The 21,336-nt window shown below is 57.0% G+C and overlaps 6 protein-coding genes across 6 annotated transcripts; 2 read left to right on the top strand and 4 right to left on the bottom strand.

Moving 5' to 3' along the window:
• Positions 1-146: 146 nt before the first annotated feature.
• On the bottom strand, positions 147-3,060 carry CLUP02_13466 (uncharacterized protein; the record flags this gene model as incomplete). The annotated part of the gene is made up of 4 exons (XM_049292405.1): positions 147-317; positions 386-2,106; positions 2,194-2,458; positions 3,040-3,060. The coding sequence occupies 4 exons, from the start codon at positions 3,058-3,060 to the stop codon at positions 147-149; spliced, it is 2,178 nt and encodes a 725-aa protein (XP_049149551.1).
• Positions 3,061-3,601: 541 nt separating this feature from the next.
• Positions 3,602-10,692, top strand: CLUP02_13465 (mitofilin; the record flags this gene model as incomplete). Its single annotated transcript, XM_049292404.1, has 17 exons — positions 3,602-3,937; positions 3,971-4,145; positions 4,214-4,233; positions 4,294-4,320; positions 4,367-4,582; positions 4,637-4,960; positions 4,993-5,220; positions 5,383-5,464; positions 6,019-8,042; positions 8,105-8,140; positions 8,217-8,257; positions 8,348-8,419; positions 8,484-8,678; positions 8,748-8,943; positions 8,997-9,065; positions 9,146-10,352; positions 10,439-10,692. The coding sequence occupies 17 exons, from the start codon at positions 3,602-3,604 to the stop codon at positions 10,690-10,692; spliced, it is 5,502 nt and encodes a 1,833-aa protein (XP_049149550.1).
• Positions 10,693-10,872: 180 nt separating this feature from the next.
• Positions 10,873-12,498, bottom strand: CLUP02_13464 (uncharacterized protein; the record flags this gene model as incomplete). Its single annotated transcript, XM_049292403.1, has 1 exon — positions 10,873-12,498. One exon carries the CDS (start codon positions 12,496-12,498, stop codon positions 10,873-10,875), a length of 1,626 nt encoding a protein of 541 aa, XP_049149549.1.
• Positions 12,499-14,052: 1,554 nt separating this feature from the next.
• Positions 14,053-16,472, top strand: CLUP02_13463 (multidrug resistance protein fnx1; the record flags this gene model as incomplete). Its single annotated transcript, XM_049292402.1, has 3 exons — positions 14,053-14,074; positions 14,452-15,139; positions 15,200-16,472. The coding sequence occupies 3 exons, from the start codon at positions 14,053-14,055 to the stop codon at positions 16,470-16,472; spliced, it is 1,983 nt and encodes a 660-aa protein (XP_049149548.1).
• A 451-nt stretch (positions 16,473-16,923) lies between these two features.
• Positions 16,924-18,737, bottom strand: CLUP02_13462 (major facilitator superfamily transporter; the record flags this gene model as incomplete). The annotated part of the gene is made up of 2 exons (XM_049292401.1): positions 16,924-18,341; positions 18,440-18,737. 2 exons carry the CDS (start codon positions 18,735-18,737, stop codon positions 16,924-16,926), a joined length of 1,716 nt encoding a protein of 571 aa, XP_049149547.1.
• A 376-nt stretch (positions 18,738-19,113) lies between these two features.
• On the bottom strand, positions 19,114-19,319 carry CLUP02_13461 (uncharacterized protein; the record flags this gene model as incomplete). The annotated part of the gene is made up of 2 exons (XM_049292400.1): positions 19,114-19,204; positions 19,264-19,319. 2 exons carry the CDS (start codon positions 19,317-19,319, stop codon positions 19,114-19,116), a joined length of 147 nt encoding a protein of 48 aa, XP_049149546.1.
• Between the last annotated feature and the right edge of the window lie 2,017 nt (positions 19,320-21,336).

Below are 21,336 nucleotides of genomic sequence, written 5' to 3'. Positions count from 1 at the left end.
GACCTTATTCAGTGAAGAATGTGACAAAAAGGGTTGAATGTAGAATTTCGGGCCAATAGAGCCGTCTTCCCTTTGAAAAAACGGCTCGATTACACACAATAGGAGCCACGAATGGAGAGAAGTCGAGCCGCAACCAAATGCCAGCCTCACTCAACTCTCTTCTTGCCCTCCTCGGCATGAAGGTATCTCGCAGTGCTGAGACCGCGCTCATGACGAGCAACAAAGGAGCCAAGGACGGAATCCTTCCGGGCCTTGGACATGTGCTCGGCGTAGCCCTCGTTGGCCCACGGTCTGGGGTTGAGCTTAGGCCAGTTGACCTGAGATAGGTTGTCAGCTGGATTGAACATGGACAGGGAAAAGGGGTAGCATGATGGCTGTGACTTACGTAAAGCATGCCGTGGCTAAAGACGAAGCTGGCAGACCAGACGGCGACGGCGAGCCAGAAGAGGATGAAGACACGGATGGTGACGACGGCCTCGCTTTTGGAGAAGAGACCGACAAGAACGAGGAAGATGCTGAAAGCGAGGAGGTAAGGGACCGACTGGATGAGAATGGGGCGGCGGTCGGCAAAGACCAGGGAGCCTCCAATATTTGCGGTACCAGGGAGGAATACGCCGAGGAACAGGTCGTACGAGTCCTGGCGGGGACCGTCGAAGAAGTTGTTCTTGAAGTAGCGGGTGACGCCAATGCGGGCATCCTGAAGAGCGCCGACCTTTGTGCGGTTGCCGGTGCGGGTGACGTCTGTCTTCATGGCTCCGGTGCCGGAGTACGAGTTGGACACAACGTCGGCGTTGTCGGCCCAGAGGTTGCGGAACATGTGCTCAAAGGCCGGGTCTTCGTCGCGGAAGGACGAGCCGCGGGACATCAAGCCCATCTCCTCAAAGATGCGGTCCAACATGTGGCGGGCAAACATGGATTGGACCACGTTTGTGCGATCCAGGCAGTCCATGCAATTTGTGCGCATGACGCTGGTCTGGTAGCTGCGTGGCTCGAGACGGCCGTCGTTGGATCCCGGCATGTCCACCGCACGGAAGTAGCCTTGATCTTGGAGAGCCTCCTGCAGCTTCTCGACGAGGGCGTATGCGCGGTGCATCTTCATGCCCTTGGTCTCGTGGTGGTAGTCAAAGTAGATATAGTGCAGGCGGTCAAACTCGACGGCGCGCTTCTCGGGCTGGATTGTGGTGAACTTTTCGTCCGTGATACGATCGCCCTCGGTCCGCTCTTTGGGCGACGATACGAGCTTCTCAACCATTTGCTCGTAAGAGCTCTTGACGCGCTGCTCGCGACCCTTCTGATTCACGAGGTTGATGAGGTAGTTGTCGCCGTAGAGACGGATCTGTTCCTCGAAATGCGCCTTGGCCGCCGGCAGAGCGCTATCAATGCCGCGAACCTGCAGCTTGGGAACGTAGCGAAGGCTGTTGATCTCGGCCCAGTAGGTGGGCACACTGCCGCGAGTCTGGACGTAGGACATGATCTGGGTCTCCTTCCCGTCGGCGCCGTACTTGCCGCTCTGCATATCGCTGCTGCCGGCAAAGCCGCCCATACCACTGCCTGAGTCATTGAAGATGGTGATCTGCTCCGTCTCGTTGTAGTTGGCAGCGTGGCCCTCGTCGTCAACGCCTCGAGTGAAGTATCTGGTGCCGCCGCGGTGTCTGGATCTACGGGAGATGAGGGTGACGGTGACGGGGGTTCTCTTGAAGGTGGTGGGGCGGATCTCGAGCATGCCAAAGATGACGGGGAGGATGAAGGGGTCGACGCCGGGCTGGGGACCAACATGACCTCTGGCGCCCCTCGTTCGGAAGTCGATCAGGTCTGACTGGATGAAGCGGTTGAAGAAGAAGCGGTCGTCTGTGCGCTGCCAGAGCGGGAGAGAGGCGTCGGCGGAGGCCTGGCGCTGGAAGGAGTTTGTGAGGTCGAGAGAGTAGGAGAAGTACATGGGGCCGTTCTTCATGAAGGTCTCGAGCAGACCAATAAAGGTATCTTCGTCGGGGTCTCGGATCTGGCGCTCGCGCATGGGAAGGATCTCGGTGCTGATAACTTTGTAGACCATGTGGCCCTTGAGGCGGCCGACAGGCTGGGCCTTGTTGATTATGATGACATACTTGTCTGAGAGAGAATGGGAGTTAGCGAATTGTGTTGTATTGCAGGCCAAGAGGGGTTGACGGCGTTGCTGGCGACAGTATGGGATCCTACCAAGTCTGAGTTGGACTATGCCCAGAATTCCGGCGATGCTTGATTGCCGGGATACTCTCTTGCCCAGGCCTGCATCTCCAAGGCGAAGGTCTCCGGTCGGTCTGTCAATGACCAGGGCAGGAGCATCAGGCGAGGAGGGAGAAGTGAAGACGTAAGAGTCGGGAGCGACCTTGACATTGATGTCGCGATAGGGAAAGGTGGGCGCCATGGCGACGGGCGGCAACGGGATGATGAAAGGGTAGTGAGTAGCGAAGAGAAGGAAGAGCTAGACGGACAAGGCAATGCAAGGCTAGGCAAAGCAGAAAAGAAGCGAATGAATGAGGGGAGGTCGAAAGGAGAGGGAATGCCTTGAAGCCCTTATTGTCGTCCAACTGGGAGGTTGTTGAAGTTGGAGCTGACGGTCGCAAGTTCAAGTGTCGAGCATTCAGTACCCAGAGCCTTGAGGACAGCTTGAGGCTTTGGTTGGCTGCACTGAATTGTGAAGCCCAATAAAAATGGCTGTCGTCACTCTGCAGTCGCAAGCACAGCCTGGGTGGAATGGGGGGCAAGGGGAGCGTCTCCACACAAGGTAAAGGTACTTTGACGAGGTACCTTTTTAAAAACTTGTTGGAAACGACCTACCTAGGTACCTTGCTGTGTACATAGTAGAATACCTCAACTGAGGTAGAACAGCCTGCTTAGAGCTTCGGTACTGCTGTGCAAGGGGCTGAAGACGCACTGGAACTCTGGGAATCTGAATGTCCGGCTTGTGAAAGAGGGACCGAACAACTAGGAGCACAGGCCATGTTCAGGAGCTATGATCCAATGAGGGAGCTGGGCAGCTGGGTAGATCTGAAGATTACATACGCAGTACTCCTGGAGAGCCATCACCTTAGGTAAGCCTGGGATCAAGAGCAGTCCTGAGGCTGAGGTGCTGCCAGTCCTGTGATGCTGTGATGATGGTGCTGTGGCTGATTCATGACTAAAGCAGTACGTTCCCCTGATGATGCACCCGACCTCTGGCGGCGGCAGACTGCCACTGCCCAGCAGGCCGGGAGAGACTCAGAGATTACATAACACGGCAAAATCCTCCCGTCGGCCAATCAACGCAGACCACTTTGCCCAACTATCGAGCTGGAGGTCACCTTAGTCGGGCTCCTGGCGGGTCTGGCACCTGGTCAGAAGTCATCGGGGTCGTAGGTGTCCCCCGTCCGTCCGTCCATCTGCACCTGACAGCCCGGCGACTGGTGAGTATCATCTCAGCGCTCCACTGCAGAGTACCTACAGACTTGTAGACAGCTTGGTCCTTAGGTAGGTAAGGTACTGTGGTAAGGTACCTTATTAGTCGGGCGCTAGGACACTCTCAACCACGTACGCAGTACCTTGCCTTACGCAGCCCGCAATAAAGTACGGAAGTACCAGACAGTGAATGGGCATCAGTGATCACCCACACGTACACACCACCCAACAGCACCGACACGCCCCCCCGAGACCCCCAAGAACGGTTGACCCCAAGGCAGTCACATTATTCCAGGCCCCGATTTACCATCAACTCCCATCCCGCTGCTTCCCACCTTACATTCCACCACCACCGACCTTTACGCAGTACTCGCATTCTCGCCCCTCCCGCCGCGCAACCACGAATCTTTTGATCCACGACGGCTGCTGTCGCGACCCTCGATCCCTATCTCGATCAACGTCACATCGCCCTCATTTCCTCCATTACGACTTGCACCATCCTTTCCGAACGCCAGCGAACGAGTCCGTCCGGCGACATTCGATACAACCGTCATTCTAGAACAGCCTCTCGCTCCGTGTGTTAGGCCCATCAAACGCCGACTTTCCTGCCATCGCCCGCTTCTTCCCAAAAACCTCTTCTTCACATTACGCAAAAATGGCTGCCCGAGGCCCCGGTGCTCCTGGTGCGCGCGGAATGAACACGCGCTTTGCGCAGTTCAAGCTCGTCTTGCTAGGTATGTGTTCTTCCTTGCCGCCCGAGTAGTCTATCATAACAATAGCTAACGGTTACGATGATACACAGGCGAATCCGCTGTTGGAAAGGTATCTCATTGTCCGGATCGTCGTGGAAATTCCAACCGTTGGTGCTAACCCGTTGTCCAGAGCTCCATCGTGTTGCGTTTCGTCAAGGTAAGTCCCCGATGCACAACTTGTCCCGGCTTCATCATCACACCAGGTCATTAACCTTGTGCCACTACAGGACCAGTTCGACTCCTACCGCGAATCGACCATCGGCGCCGCCTTCCTGACCCAGACCATTTCTCTCGACGAAAACACCACAGTCAAGTTTGAGATTTGGGATACGGCCGGACAGGAGCGGTACAAGTCCCTTGCACCCATGTACTACCGCAACGCAAACTGCGCTGTGGTAGTTTACGACATTACCCAATCTGTAGGTTGAATGATAACCTATGGCATCCTTCACAAGAATGCTAACAGCAGCAAGGCATCCCTGGATAAGGCAAAGGCGTGGGTCAAGGAATTGCAGAGACAAGCCAACGAAAACATCATCATCGCCCTCGCCGGCAACAAGCTGGATTTGGTCACCGAGCAGCCCGATAAGAGAGCGGTGTCCACGGCCGACGCCGAGGCGTATGCGCGCGAGGCCGGACTCCTCTTCTTCGAGACATCAGCCAAGACGGCCGAGAACGTCAAGGACCTCTTCACTGCTATCGCCAAGAAGCTGCCGCTTGACCAGGCCGGCCCTAGGCACGCTCGGCCAGGCCAGCGACAGGGCGTTAGCCTTCAACCCGAGACTCCTGGCAGCAATGTCAGCGGGCCTTGCAGCTGCTAAGTGAGAAGAGACTCACATTCCAACATCATCAATCATCACATATCGAAAGAGCCCAAGGAATACGGCGAAAGATTGGCATCACGTCCGAGGCGAGACAGGCTCCCCTTGGCAGACTGCGCGAGGGCACCCATCAGTTCAGGCACCGCACCAATACAAGCACGTACACGACGGCGTTTGGGCTGAATGGGTTTGGGCTGAAGAAGAGCGTTGTCGCAAACCCCTACACCAAAGAATGGGTATGCTAGACCCAGCTTTTTAATATCAACAGTACGTTTTTTTGAGAGAAGGAGAGAAGAGGGAGAGTCAAGGAGAGAAGGGGGGAGAGTTGCGTGTGTGTGTGATTTTACATTTCGAGTCTTCATTGAGCTGGTCATTCGGTTGCGGCAACTCGGGTGTAGGGACAGTCCTGGGATAAGACGGTGTACGGGAACGGATTCACTTTACTGGGGGAAGCATCCTGCAGCATTTTTCTGATGTACAGTATGCGATAGAGGCAACTGTTTCTCAAGGATGGGGCCGTATACAATTTCTTATCGTTTCATTCCTGGGCTTGGTGATGCACTGGACATGGTCCCATTGACGTATATACACACAGCTCGTGGATGCCGATGAAGATTTCCAAATGGAGCCACCAAGGAAGTAAAGCTTGGTGACGTAGTTTCTTTTCTTGGTTTCTCAACCAATAATTCGCCAGATGATCAAGAATTTGAGAGAAAATTCATGCAAAGCAAAGACCTGTATAATTCCCACTAAAACATGATGTATATCAATTTATCAATTTGATGAAGACGGGAGAGGGTGAAAGCCGCGTGTCAATAATTGACAGGTGACGTGAGCTCTTTCTGAGGTACTTTACGTAGTAAGGTACAAACAAGTACGTAGTAAGGTATAGGCAGGCAGGTGGTCCTGGCTGAGATCCCGGTTCCTGCCGCTCGGCGCTCGCAGCGGACCAGCACGGCGCGGCTGGAAGCTCACCCAGTTTTAGCCGAACTTTTCCCTGAGCTTTTTTGTGCCTGGATTCCCGTCACCAAAAGGTACGGAACACCTCCCACTGCAACTCCCCCTCGACATCATTCACCCCCAATTACGCCCTGTCGGCCCATTGCATCCCCTCATGTTGCGAACGTCGATTCGATCCGTGAGGGTGCTCGGCCACAGGCCTGCGGCGGCCGTCGTTGGCCGCCAATGGCAGGCCGCTGCCGCCCGCCAGAGGAGGCATTTCGCAGACGACAAGAAGCCCGCTGTCGACCCTTCCAAACCCGCCGTCCTGCCGGCATCAGAGACCATCACCTCAGAGAAGAGCGCCGTCCCCGAAATTTCCGCCGTCGAGCCGACCATCCCCAAGCAAGAGGTTCCTCTTACGCCCCCGACTCCCGATCCCGCGGTCGTCGTTCCCAACCTCGAGGCTGCCGCTGCCGCTGCCGCTGCTCCTCCTCCGCCCGAGTCGCCCGCCGCTGCCGCGCCCAAGAAGAAGGGTTTCTTCCGCCGATTGAGAAACCTCGTCTTGACCCTCGCCATCCTCGGCGCCGTCGGCTTCGGAGGCGGTGTCTGGTACTCGCGCGTCAACGATAACTTCCACGACTTCTTCACCGAATATATTCCCTTTGGCGAGCAGGCCGTTCTCTACTTTGAGGAAGCAGACTTCCGCAAGCGATTCCCCAACCTCTCGAACAAGATCAAGGGAAGAGATACCGGAAGCCAGGTCAAGATCCCCGCCCAGAGCGGCGCGTCATGGAGAGTAGCCGATAACGGCGAGCCCGCTGGTCGTCAGTCGAGCGCTGTTGACAAGGCTGCTGCCAAGGTCGTCGCTGTCAAGGAGGAGGTGAGCAAGCCGGCCGAGAAGCCCAAGCCTGCGCCGGAGGCTCCCAAGGCCGCGCCTGAGCCCGCCAAGGAGACCAAGCCTGCTGCTGCTTCTGCGCCCAAGGAGGACTCGAACGGATTCAAGGCCCCCGAGGTCAACGAGCCTTCGCGATTCCCTCCCATTGCCCCGATCGACGCGCTGAAGATTGAGGATGCCACCGAGCCCGTCGTCCAGGACCTCGTTCGCATGCTCAACGACATCATCACCGTTATCAACGCTGACAAGGCCCACGGCCGCTACTCTCCGACCATTGCCAAGGCCAAGGGCGAGTTGAGCAAGGTCGGAGGCAAGATCAAGGCCATCAAGTCTTCGGTCGAGGAGAAGGCTGCTTCCGAGGTTGAGGCAAAGGTCGCCGACTTTGACAAGGCCGCCAACGACCTGATTGCCCGCGTCGAGTCCGCCATGGTCGCCCAGGAGACCCAGTGGAGAAAGGATTTCGAGGACGAGATGAAGAAGGTCAAGGATGCCTACAACGAGCGCGTCAAGCTTCTGCTGGAGCGCGAGAAGCAGCTTAACGAGGAGCGTCTCAACAACCAGCTTCTGGAGCAGGCGCTCGCCCTGAAGAAGGAGTTCGTTGCCGAGGTACAGGGCCACGTCGAGGCCGAGCGCGAGGGCCGCCTCGGCAAGCTCAACAACCTGTCGGCGGCTGTCCAGGACCTCGAGAAGCTGACGACGGGCTGGAACGAGGTTGTCGACACCAACCTGCGCACTCAGCAGCTCCACGTCGCTGTGGACGCCGTCCGCGCCAGCCTGGAGAACGCGACGACGCCCAAGCCGTTTACGCGCGAACTCGTTGCGCTCAAGGAGATTGCGGCCGAAGACCCTGTCGTCAACGCGGCCATTGCCTCGATCAACCCGTCGGCCTACCAGCGCGGACTCTCCAACGCGGCACAGCTTATCGACCGCTTCAGGATAGTCGCCAACGAGGTGCGCAAGGCGTCCCTCCTGCCCGAGGAGGCCGGCGTCGCCAGCCACGCGTCGAGCTACCTCCTCAGCAAGGTCATGTTCAAGAAGCAGGGCCTGGTCGGCGGCGATGACGTTGAGAGCATCCTCACCCGCACGCAGACGCTGTTGGAGGAGGGTAACCTGGATGCTGCGGCCCGTGAGATGAACGGTCTGCAGGGCTGGGCGAAGACGCTGAGCAGAGACTGGCTCGGTGAGGTGAGGAAGGTTCTTGAGGTCCAGCAGGCTCTTGATGTGAGTATACCCTCGTGAAATGCATGTGAGGAATGTCCGATAACTAATGTGTTTAATTCTAGGTCATTGCGACAGAAGCGCGCCTGCAGAGTCTCAAGGTAGAATAATGGACGGGAAATATTCTTTTTCTTTTGTTCTAGTATGAAGGGGGGCTCCCACGGGGAGACTATTTAGAAGAGTGAGAGTGAGCAAGATAGCCTAGACCTCTGGTCTGTGTAAGACATAGCCCATAGACTTGAATGAAGGCAGTGTATTTTATCAAGTCTTTCTACTTGTGATGTCCGTACTGCCTCTGTATGCTACAGACCCAGAGCGCGGTTTGGCATTTGCTTAGTTGATTCATTCGGGCCATTACCCAACCTGAAAGGAAGCTTATTGTAAAGACACATGGTTAACTAGTACCTAAAGTAAATGGTATAAAAACACGCATTGAGTTTTTAGAGGCTCTCCGACGCGCTGTCACAAGCCGGTGCCACGAGAGCCGTCCGGACTACCTTGTTCGGCGCAGACTTTTAAGGAAACGGGACGAGCGCCGAGCGCAGGGCCCCCGGACCACGCTCTCCCGGCTCGAGTCCCGAAGCGCCCACCCCCAGTGGAAGCCGCATATAATCAGAATGAACCCCCCACCGAAACCCGGTAGCAGACGCAGCAGCTTACCACACCCCGAAATTCTACCTTTCCAAAGTACCTTAACCAGAGTTCAAGGGAGAGCTCTGGTAACCCCTCCATCTCGAGCCCCGCTGTAAAGGACCTCCCCCCCAAAAAGAGAGGGAGCATTCCCAACGTCCTTGATGCATCATGCATCCCGCCACGTAATACGCCTCACGCGCAGCGCCAGCAGCAGAAGTTTCCTACTTTCCACATTCTTGGGACGACGAATGATGGCTACCGCCGGGAGGACGTACAATGTAAGTCTTCCCCCAAGATGTCCCCCTTCCCGCTGTGAAGCTTCAGAGCGTTGTCTCCGAGGTCGGAGATCGCGACATCTCTGCCGCTTCAAGCTTGACTTCACAGAGCCACGCAGTTGAGGACCACAAGACGAGGAGAGGAGAGGACAAAAGCACACCGCAGAACCAAACTTTACTAACTCAGTTTACCCCCAGGACGCCGTCGACGCGCTCAACACCCTCCAAACCCCCTTCGCCGTAATCGAAGCCCGCCGCAAGGCGGGCATCCGCCCCGACGAAGCCTCCGTCGCCGAAATGCGAGCGTACCTCGCGCGCGTGGGCTACTCCGTCTCCGACCTCGACGGCCTCAACGTGATCCACGTCGCGGGGACAAAGGGGAAGGGAAGCACCTGCGCCTTCACCGACTCCATCCTCGCGCGGCACCGCGCCGCTTCGCCGAGGTCGATACCGCGCAAGGTCGGGTTGTTGATCTCGCCGCATTTGATCGCGGTGAGGGAGCGGATACGGATCAACGGCGTGCCGATATCCGAGGCGCTGTTTGCGCGGTATTTCTTCGAGGTGTGGGATCGGTTGGGGGAGGAGAATGAGGTGCTGGGAGAGGTTGTTGCGGTGGGGACGAGGCCGATATATTCGCGGTATCTGACGCTGGTTAGTTTCCATGCTTTCCTGAGCGAGGGGTGCGATGTTGCTATTTTGGAGACGGGGATCGGAGGGGAGTATGATGCTACGAATCTTGTGGGACGGCCTGTCGCGACGGGGATTACGACGTTGGGGATCGATCACGTTTTCGCGCTGGGGGATACGGTGGAGAAGATTGCGTGGCACAAGGGCGGGATTATGAAGGCTGGGAGTAAGGGGTTCACTGTTGAGCAGGTTGCTGGGGCGGCGGGGGTGTTGGAGGAGCGGGCGAGGGAGAAGGGGGTCGAGATGGAGGTTGTTGGCGTTGATCCGCGGCTTGGGGGCGTCAAGATCCGTCCTGATGCGGTTTTCCAGAAGAGGAATGCGAGTTTGGCGGTGCGGCTCGCGGAGACTGCGCTGGAGAGGGTCGATCCCGAGTTCAGGAGGGACCCGGGGAGGTTGTCGGCGCCGTTTGTGGAGGGGTTGGAGGGGGTTGTTTGGAGGGGGCGGTGTGAGGTGAAGGAGGAGGGCGCCGTTGCGTGGTACGTTGACGGGGCGCATACGACGGATAGTCTGAGGATGGCGGCGCGGTGGTATGTGGACGAGAGTGCGCGCAGGGGGAAGAAGGGGCCGAGGGCGCTGGTGTTTAACCAGCAGGGTCGGACGGAGGCGATTGACTTTTTGGATGGCATGTACGAGGCTATCAAGAGGGTGGATGGGAGGGCGTTTGAGAGCGTGGTGTTTTGTACGAACGTTACGTATGCCCGGACTGGGTATAAGCGAGGTGAGCCCCCTTTTCCTTCTCAAGTGTCGTTGGGATGGTCGGAATGTTTGGACGAGAGAAGAAGATGCTGACTTGACGATGGAAAGACTTCGTCAACCACCAGTACGACGCCAAAGCCATCGAGGCCATGACGGTGCAGAGGCAGTTCGCGGAGCGCTGGTCCAAGCTGGATCCCCACGCCGACGTGCGCGTGATACCGACTATCGAAGAGGCCTTGAACCACGTCCGGAGCGTCGGCGAGGGCCTGCCGGAGGGCGAGAGTGTACAGGCTCTTGTCACGGGGAGTTTGCATCTTGTTGGTGGCGCGCTGGGCATCCTGGAGGGCGCGGATGCTTTGTAGATGTTTCCAGGGTGTGGAGTATTCATATTGCTTTTGCGTTTGACTCCAAGAGGTTGGGGTCTTATGGGATACAATGGGGTTTAACAACGGCTTTACATAGGGGCACGAACAGACATGTCCTCACGGATTCAACTCTAGATTTATATCTTCTATATTCTTCAGTCTTCTATTCTGGGTGGATTACAATAGATTTTCCGGCTCCAAGAAGCCGATGACGTTTCCAACGAGATACATGCTCCCCGTAACCAGCACGTTTGTCCCCGACGATGGCTCCGCGACGCCATCGACGGCGCTCTTCATCTCCGTCAGGTCCCTGCACACCACGACCTTTGTAGCAGGATACAGTTCCCTGAACGCCGCAGCACACGCCTGCTGAACACTGAGATCTACCTCCCCGCCCTCGCCGGCGATGTTAGCCTTGTCGTTCCTCGTGAAGACGGCCGCAGCCAGCCGCGTCTCGAGGTCGACACCCAGGGTCTTCATCTGGCGGAGGAACTCTGTCAGGAGGGCGGAGGCGTCGCGCTCTTGCTGGTTGAAGACGAGGACGAAACTTTCTCCGTCGTCGTGAGCGGTGTCTGAGGAGGTCGTGGCGGTGACGATGGGTGATATCCAGCGCGCTACTTCGGCCAGACTATCCGCGTTGTGCGCGCCGTCGAGGTACCACGATACACCGCCCTGTCTGAGGACTTCGTGCCGGCCGCGGAGCGTCGCCTCGCGCAGACCGGCGATGATGACTCCGGGGACATCCGCCAGCGAACGATTCGCCTTTCCTACCGTGCTTGACCCCGCTTCTCGGGCTTGAAGGACCTGGATGTGCCGCCTCGCAGCCAGCGCAGCGAGAGCCTGGTTCCTCTTTTGAAAGTCCCCGCCTGGTAACTTTGCGTCCTTGACGCCGCTCCACGCAGTGACGTCCTCGTCGTCGACCTCGATTAGCTCCGCGCCTACTTCGCGCGCGCGGGAGCGGAGGGCGGTCATCACGCCCGGGTGTGCCTCATCGGATAACCTGCGCGTGAAGGTCGCGACGCCGGGTTTCATCACACCCGCTTTATGCCACGCGATCTGCGAGGGTGTGGACCCCAACATCGCAACATGATCGATGCCCAGCTGCGTGATGACCGAAGTCGTCACCGCCTCGGGTGGGATGGCGTTCGTGGCGTCGTACTCGCCGCCGATGCCGCATTCCAACACCACGGTGCGGACGCGGAGTTTGAGGAAGACGTGCAGGGCGAGGAGGGTGAGGAAGCGGAAGTAGAAGGGTTTGGAGCCCGGTTCGATGCCGAGGTCGGGCCCGGCGGTGCTGGCGCTGCTGCCGGGGGCGGAGGGGGAGGTGCAGGAGGAGAGGGCGTCCCAGAGTTCGAAGAAGGATGTTGCGAAGAGGGTTTGGGAGATGGGGGTGTTTGAGATTGCGATGCGCTCGCGGGGGGTGAGGAGGTGGGGGGAGGTGTAGGTTCCTATGGGGCCTATCGAAGTCGTGGAAGGGGGCGAGGAGGATGAGGATGAGTGGTTGAGGAGGGCCGAGGTCGTGAGGGCTGTTACGGAGCCTTTTCCTTTTGTGCCTGCTATGTGGATGAAGGAGAGGGAGGCGAGGCGTTCGGGGGTGAGGTTTGCGCGGAGGAGCCAGGCGCGCATTTCGGGGATGGCGAGGAGGTTTGGGTCTGGTGTTGGTGTTGCTGGTGCTGCGGAGGCGGGAGCGGCATCTTTTGGTTTGTTGAAGAGGGCGTGGACTTTGAGGTTTGGGATGAGGGTGTTTAGGAGGTTGATTGCGTCGGTGTAAGTCCGTGATGATTGTGCTTGGGAGGAGGACATTGTGGTGATGAGTCTTGATGAGGAGGGATTATTAAAGGGGTGGTTTGTGAGGCGCAATGAGGCTGAGATTTGGGTTGGGCGGAAGAAGAGCCTCATGAGTGTGAGATGCTGGAGAGGGAGGTGGATGGTAGGGGTATGTGATCACGACGTTGAAAGAAGCATTGTTTGTGAGTTTGGTGGTTGGTGGTTGAGGCTGAAATTAGGTTGGTGGTTTCTGAGTGGTGAAGCTTTTTTGAGTGAGTTCCCACTTGAGATGAGAGTGAGCTATTCAAGGGAGGCTTGGAACTCCACTCCGAGGTCTGTCAGTCACTCATGTTTGTATCACCTCTACTGGTTGAAGTAGTGCTTTGTATAACACCTATGTGTGATGCATTACAAAATGTAACCTGTTTAGTACCTCGTGTATATTAAGCACCCGTGGCTGGAATTGACGCTCTATCTAACTGCTCCAAGAAAACGGGCTGTGCCGCTGTAGAAGCTGGGCATTTATTTCGTAGCTTGGCTGGTAGATATTCTAGTATCATTCTCAAGGTGATCTGTAATATACACAGTCATCCCTATAAACCAGCCAGTATATTGCCATGAGAGAGATGGGCTATAGTCTAACTAGGTAATAACAGAGAAGCAGCCAATAGACAAGACCACTATGCACAAAGACGAACCCGATCGCAGACACCCAGTGATGATGACAAGCATTCCGACAACCAAGGATAAGCCTTCCATTGCGGGGGGAACAGCCGAGGTGGGGGCAAGGACCCTGGCACTTGTTCAAACTTCTGGCTCAGTCCCTCATTCCCGTCGCAAAGGTGTTACTGTCTGCGATCTCGGCGTCCAAGTCGCAGGGTCGCAGGATCGTAATTGTCGCTGTTGCAGATGTATCAAGGATGACAACTGTAATACGGTAACATATGAGTTAATGTTGAAGTTGAAGGCTGATTACCAAGCCATCAGCTGAGTCTAGCAGTCTCACGGATGACGGCACGGTTCAGGTGGGATAAGTCAATAGTGTAGATGGATTCAATGAGCAGCTTAGCAGTCTTTAGCTTCCTAGTCAGGTAGTTCGGCTTCGGCTTTGGGTGGTGGATAATAAGAACACCAACTCGTTTGGGGACTCAACATTAACATAAACCAATCGGCAGGACGAAGTGCTCCGAGAAGACCTTATGAGTCTATACGGATAGAGACTTCGGATAAAAAGTACTAGACATGAAGTGTCAACTAAACACTCTCACCGGCTCTCGCGCCGAGCTTGTGCTGGTTAAATCCGATGTCGCATTAGCCCCAGCAAGAGTTCTCTACCTATCCGTATCCATGCTTTTAGTGTAGTCATTGAGTCAATCAACTTTTGCCGATTCGGCAACGCGGCAACAGTCGACATTTGTGTCTCTCGGCTCTCGTCGCTCTCGCGTCTTTCCACCCCCATACTACCTTAGTAGGTAGGGTACACTATTACACACGATTTTCACTTACCCCAGTCTTGGATGCTTTAGATCTCACACCCCTTGCTCTTAGCTGCTTCGAGACCAGTCCCTTTACGTCCACTTTTCCCTCGCCATGGGACCAGGGGAGGGTACAGGTTGGAGCGCATGTGGAGGTGCTTGTCATCGACTTTGGATTCGTAATGGAAATTTGTTGCGCCTTTGGCTCGTCACTTTTCTTTCGTTTCGTTTCGGTGACCTTTGACTCTTCCTCTTGACAATCATGACGGAGCGACTGCTGCTACGGGTTTCTTCTCACTAGTTGTAGCTGAACATTGTCACTCACTGAGCATTACCCAGTCTCGGCACGTTGTATCTCTCATCGCCTCACCGTGTCTCTCTCTCTTTGCGCGAAGCTGGTGATCTCATTTCAATTCTCACGTTGAAAGGTCCTCCTCAGCTAGCTACCTTTAGACTCACCACTTCCTCCTATGAATCATCAGTCTCTCGCTCACCATCCCGAAAACAGACTGAGCTCTTGAGACAAGCACACAATCTTCACACGACATTCCTATACCGCCCAGGACCATCGTCCAGCACAGCAAAGCACAGATGACAGCAAAAGACTTCCACGAGGTCCACGACGACGAAAAGGTCGGCGACATTGAGCGCGCCGCCGGCTCCCAAACCGAAGATGGATCGCCCACGACCACCAGCAGCGACTCGGTAACCATCCGCAGCAACCCCAACGCGACAAACATCAAGGCGGAAGAACAAGAACTCTCCCACGACGCCACTGCCCCAACGGCGACAACAGGCCATGTGACGGCCCCCAGCGACACCAAAGAGGCCGCGCCCGAAACACAAGCCACGGCAGCGGCGCAAGGGCCACCACCGGCAGCGGCGGCCGGCGCCGAAGACACGCCCGAGGCCGGCCGCACGAAGCTCGAGACAACGCTCATCGTGCTCTCGCTGTGCGCGGCGCTGTTCCTGGCGGCGCTGGACGTTACGATTATCACGACCGCCGTGCCGACCATTGCGGAGGAGTTTAATAGCAATATCGGATACATCTGGATCGGCTCGGCGTACCTTCTCAGTAATGCGGCTTTCGTGCCGACCTGGGGCAAGATTTCTGATATCTGGGGCCGGAAGCCCATTCTGCTGTGCGCCGTTGGTGTGTTTTGGGTTGGGTCGTTGATTTGTGGGTTGTCTACGAGCATGGGGTAAGTCTCTGAGAGCTTCAGACCGGAGGATGGCGTATAGATGTTGCTAACATGACACAGCATGCTCATCGGCGCCCGCGCGATCCAGGGCATAGGCGGCGGCGGCATCATCGTCCTCGTCAACATCTGCGTAAGCGACCTCTTCTCGATGCGCCAGCGCGGCGTCTACTTCGGCGTCATGGGCATGGTCTGGGCCGTCTCGAGCGCCATCGGCCCCGTCCTCGGCGGCGTCTTCACGAGCAAGGCCACCTGGCGGTGGTGCTTCTACGTCAACCTGCCCATCTCGGGCGTCGGCTTCATCGTGCTCTTCTTCGTCCTCAAGCTGCACAACCCGCGGACGCCCGTCGCGCAGGGCCTGAAGGCGATCGACTGGGTCGGCACGCTGACCATCATCGGCGGCACGCTCATGTTCCTGTTCGGACTCGAGTTCGGCGGCGTTCAGTACCCGTGGAGCTCGCCTACTGTCATCTGTCTGATCGTGTTTGGCATCGTCACGATTGGCATCTTCGCGGTCAACGAGTGGAAGTACGCGCGGTACCCCGTCATCCCGATGCACCTCTTCCGCAGCTGGTCCAACATGGCCGCCTTCGCGACGGCCTTCTGCCACGCCTTCGCCTTCATCTCGGGCAGCTACTGGCTGCCGCTCTACTTCCAGGGCGTGCAGGGCGTCTCCTCCCTCCTCTCGGGCGTCTACCTGCTCCCCTACGTCCTCTCGCTGTCCCTCATGTCCGCCGTCGCGGGCGTGCTGATCCGCAAGACGGGCAACTACGTCTACCTCATCGTCGGCGGCATGCTCGTCACGACGGTCGGGTTCGGGTTGTTCCACGACCTACCGCTCGACCGCAACTTTACAAAGATTATCCTGTACCAGATCGTCGCGGGGCTCGGTATCGGGCCCAACTTCCAGAGTCCGCTGATTGCGGTGCAGACGTCGGTGGAGCCGCGCGACATCGCGGCCGCGACGTCGGCGTTTGGGTTCATCAGACAGATGGGCACGTCGATTTCTGTGGTTATTGGTGGTGTGGTGTTTAATAATGAGATGCAGAGGCAGTACCCGCGGCTGAGGGAGGAGCTCGGCCCTGAGCTAGCGAATATGCTCTCTGGTTCGAGCGCCGCGTCCAGCGTGGGCGTGGTGGCGGATTTGCAGGGGGAGCAGGGGCAGATTGCGCGCGGGGCGTATCTGAGTTCTCTGAGGACGATGTATATCGTCTATGTTGCGTTTGCCGGGCTCGGGCTCGTTCTGAGTTTGTTTGTGAGACAGGTGCAGTTGAGTAAGAAGCATACGGAGCATAAGACGGGGTTGAAGACGCTTCGGAGCCGGACTGGGAAATGAGGCTCTACCTCTCTCATGGAGGCACGCCTCGAGGGGAAGAAAGGGTGTTATGGGTAGGGAAGAAGGCGGCGGAGGTGTGAGGGTTTGCTAGACTTCAACAGCATGGCGTTTTGGATAAGAGCATCTTGTTTGGTTGGCAGCGAGCATCAACTGGATACCAAAAAATAGGATGCATTCTTTCTCTCTGATATTCACGAACCCCTGGGATTCACTCATGACTCAATCCATCTTTTGTGCTCATGTGAAATCGATGACTTATGGTCCATCGTATCATACATTGCTGCGATTTGGTGTTTCGCACGAGACATACTTGGATACCCCGATGTGCTGACAGCTTCACATGGCACGGTCGAGTTGGTAGGACCCTAATTGTGAACAAATCTTGTTGTCTACCAACATCTAGTCTATCACTGCGCCGAGCAGCTACCTCATCTATTCTATACACGTCTTATCATGAGTTTCCCGTTTGCGCCTCGGCAGCTTTCTCCTCGTTCCCTGAGCCGCCCTTGCGATGCCGCCACTCTCTCGCCAAAAACGTCAACGCAACACACAATCCAAGCCCAGCGAGCCCGACACCCATGTACAACGCGCCCCGGAACCCCCTGAACTGCTCCTCCTTGGTCCCCGCGCCCTTGCTGACGTGCACCTCCACCGTGCCCGCGAACCCGACGCCGAGCGCGATGCCGTAGTTGACCACCGTGTTGACCAGACTCGCCCCGATGCCCTGGTGCTCCTTCTTGACGGCATTCGACAGGATCAGCGTCGCGGCGGGGAAGCTCATGTCCATGCCAAAGGGCATGATGATCATGGAGACGAAGATCTGCGCCCAGTAGATCTGGTTCTCGGGCGCCGTGGCCGTGAGGATGACGCCGACGGTGAAGGCGATGAGCGCCATCGTCATGACGACGGGCGGGCGCACCTTGAGCGGGCCGAGGAGCTTGCCCGTGATGACGGCCGCGAGACCGCCCGTGACCACGACGGGCGAGAACCACGCGCACGTGAGCAGCGGCGAGAGCGTGCGGATCTCCTGGAGGATCTGGACGAGGTAGAGCGTCCAGATGCCGAAGGTCGCCCAGCCGCAGACGACGGCCGCGAGGACGAAAGCGACGTCGGCGTTGACGGCGTCAAAGGGCAGAAGAGGCTTCTCAGCGTACTTGAACTCGATGGCGGTGAAGACGCCGAAAAGGACGAGGCCGAGGATGAGCGGGACGAGGACCGTGGGCGTCTTCCAGCCGTCGATGGGCGCCTGGTTCCAAGCAAAGTTGAAGAGGATGAGCGCCACGATGCCCGTGACCGCGCCGGGGATGTCGAGCTCGACAAACATGTCGCTGAGGGTCCTCGGAGGGCGGTCGACCTTTGCGTGCGGCTCAGGGATGATGAAGTAGCCCGCGACGGCCAGGATCGCGAGCCAGATGGAGAGGGCCCAGAGTGCCCAAGGCCACCACTCGAGCTCGAGCGTGCAGGCGATGGCGGCTCCGACGACGCCGCCCATGGGCGCGACGGCGCCGAAGAAAGAGAAAACCATGGCCTTGCGGTGACCCGGCGGGTAGGCGGCGCCGAATAAGGCCAGGGCATTGGGGAGGCAGATGGCCGGGCCGATGCCCTGGAGGACGCGTGAGAAGACGGCGAGTGTGAAGTTTGAGTAGACGCTGAGGCCGGCGATGAGGGACCAGAGGGAGAACCAGGCGAAGCCGATGATGAGCATGCGCTTGTAGCCAAAGGCGTCGCCGAGGCGGCCCGAGAAGAGGATGAAGGTGCCGACGGTGAGGGAGTAGCCGGCAACGAGCCAGGCTAGGCGGGCTGGGTTGTCTACGTGAAAGGAGCCGCCGATGACGTGGAGGAGGACGAGGGTTTCCATGTAGGCGGCCTCTGTGCAAGTGGTTAGTCCATAATTTTCATGTTTTCTCATGCTTAGGGATAACGCGATGCTACGAGATGGAGTTTGGGGATAGAGGGCAGCAACTTACGAGTGCAGAATTGTGCCATGCAGCAAATAATTACGAACATGGCTTCACGGGGGAACGACATGCCGTCGACAGCCCATACCGAAGAAGCATTGGATTGTTGCGGCGCGAGGTTGTCGCCATTGTCGTCGCTTGAGTCGTCTCTACTCGATCGGCCTAAGCTTGAGTCGTCGGGGATGTGCTTGTCGTCCCGGAGCATGTTGACGTCCGGTGTCGCAGCGGCGGTCCTGTCGCCTGATGTTGAGTCGAGGCTCTTGCGAACATACTGCTGCTGCTTCTCAGATGCGGACGGAGAAGCCATCGTGAACTGGAGTGCGGTGTTCCTTCAACCTCGGAATGTTGCTAACCCTGACCTTCAAAGAACAGGAAAGGCCCCAGGCAGGACCATCAACGACGGGCGATACTCGAGTTGAAGTAATGGAAAACGATCTACCCGTCAGGTTGACGCCAACGCGCGAGGGCGGGAACGCCCCTCCGAACCGGGGAGGACCCATTTACAATTTGGAAAATTCGCCATTCCCGGACTAGGCGTACAGACGAAGTACGGGACTAAGAAATTGAATCAAAGATCCCCGAACCAGCCAGCCAGGCCAGCGGGACAAGGGGACGACCTAAAGACCTACCTTAGAGGCTTAGAGCCGTCTCTGTCTCGGACTTACACGTGGGATTGGCGAGTTCTAGCAGAGGGTCCGGGCCAGGGTAGGGTGTACCGGATATGGGTCCTTTTGGATCATGGATGGATCATTTCTTCTCGTCCCTTGAGAATTGCTTCCGTGTGGTGGTTGCTGACTGGGTTCTTTGGGCTCACCAAGACGGTATTAGACCACATCTCAGTTGAGCACCACACATCCTTGGCCCCATCACGCGGCACGCGAGTCGGCATTCCAGCAATTGACAGGAGTTTTGCGTGGTCGATCGAACCAGTCAGTGCTCAGTGCGTCGCTGCGTCGATGACCGCCTGTTGACTGTTCTATGGGACTCCTTGAGAGGATATTTTTACCCCTTTCGGGAGGAAGCTCCAGCGGGAACAGACTCAAAATCTAATCTGATCTTTAACTTTCCCAACGGGACGGGACCATGACGTCTCTTTCGGTGTATCCGTACGGACTTAACTTGTTGAAGATATGTCAGCGACTTCAATATGATGGATGACTGAGAACCTTTTTGTCACGTCAACCTGCAAGATCAGTCAGACGGTCAGACAACCTTCTCGAAGCCGCATTAAAGATGAACGGCAAGACACGTTAACAACACAGCCGGTTCCCGCCCATCGGCAAATCCGCCCCCGGGCCCGCGGGACACGCAGAGCTCTAGAACTCTCGTATACCTACACGTACAGCCCCCAACCTTCTCTTCCAATTCAGCTTCTGATCACGAGCCCTTTGTCGAGAGCTAGGAAAGCTGGACTGCGGGCGGCGGCGCAGGCCAGCGAGCGGGACAAACCTTTGCTTAACCCCTTTCGGAACACTCTTCGGAACAGGCTCAACTCCAACAGTGCTTAACCTGCCATAGGTGTCAAGGATGCGTCGGTGCTTAGCAGAACGCAGGGCTGAGAGGGCACGGAAGGTTCCAAAGAGGCGGGCAAGAGGCATTCAAAGTGTCGGGCTGGGCTGGTCTAGTGCCAAAGGCGCAAGAGCTTAGCAAGGCGCGTGGCGCACTGGCGTACATTTTACCCCGCGCGCTCGGGATGGACGCCGCCCATCCCACCCTCAAGTTTGGACGCTTTCGATGCCTACCAGTGCCAATTCGCTGGGAGCTTGGGCCCGAGCCAAGCCTAGTCTGGCTCGCTGTCTGACAGGCTAAGTTGACAAGTCCGCGGGTTCCAGCCACTTTTGGCGTTCTGGAATGGCCGTATTCGGCAGTGTGTTGGAAGTTGAGATAGCGGTGATTTGTAAAGCTGCGCTGGTGGTGATGCGCTGGAGCCTGGGAGGATATTGGGGGCCGGGTTGACATTCATCCAAGGAATGTCTGAAAGATGGTCTATCTCCCCGGGGGAGGTTTGGGCTCCTGGTCGTTCAGATGAACCCCTGCCATTCTCTTGTTCATTGACCAAAGTCCTCGCCAAACCTTCAGGCGTTACTTGCTCATGATGGCTCTGCTGCCAAGACCATCAGACAAATTGCTCAGCAGCGTTTGAGATCACGAAATTCATGATAACTACGACGAAATACCATTCATCGTGAAGAATCGGGGAAAATTCCCAGTCGTGTACGAGTCAATCACGTCTAACGCCGAAGAGATTCAAGGGAGAGCGTGAAAGGGATATCCCCGTATATCCGTATTTCCGTCAACCACCCCTCCGTTATTCCGTTTCTCAGCAGATAGTTGTGGGGCCGGGCTACTTCCGGTGGAGGAGGGGAGCGGACCAGAGAGAACTACAAAGTCAGAAAACCGTACTCTTGAATTACACACGTCAGAGCCGCGCGCGTGTCCTGGTATCTTGCTGTCATCGGTCGTTGTTGCAACGTTTCGGAACTCGCGTATCTCGTTCCGAACCCTGATCTGCAAAATATCTCTAAAATGACATCCACGCTGGTAGTCCACGGCGCGGCGCCGCCGAAGACCCATCGGAGATCGACCAGTATGGGTCGGCGGCGGCCCGGATGAGTAGGTAGGTCGCTATGCATCAACGTTAGAGGGTACAAGTCTCTAACAAGAAGCCTTGCCATGGGAAATTGTCAAGCAAAGGAAATCCAGAACTGCCGTTCGTTCATCACGCGGCATGTACTCCACGGTCCCGAACCGACGGTTCCCCCTGCCCGCTTCAGCTCCATCACGTTCTTCTCACATGTGTTGGAGCAGCATCAACGTCTGACGAATGTTGCCCAGTCCAGTGGCAGAGACTGTGTGGTCGAGTCGCTTTTCCTAGTCCACCACGCATGACCCGACCACCGCGATGG

The sequence above is a fragment of the Colletotrichum lupini genome, chromosome 7, assembly GCF_023278565.1.
Source record: "Colletotrichum lupini chromosome 7, complete sequence".
Taxonomy (NCBI): Eukaryota; Fungi; Ascomycota; class Sordariomycetes; order Glomerellales; family Glomerellaceae; genus Colletotrichum; species Colletotrichum lupini.
Note: the sequence above shows the minus strand (reverse complement) of the source record. Positions and strands in the feature narration are given on the sequence as shown.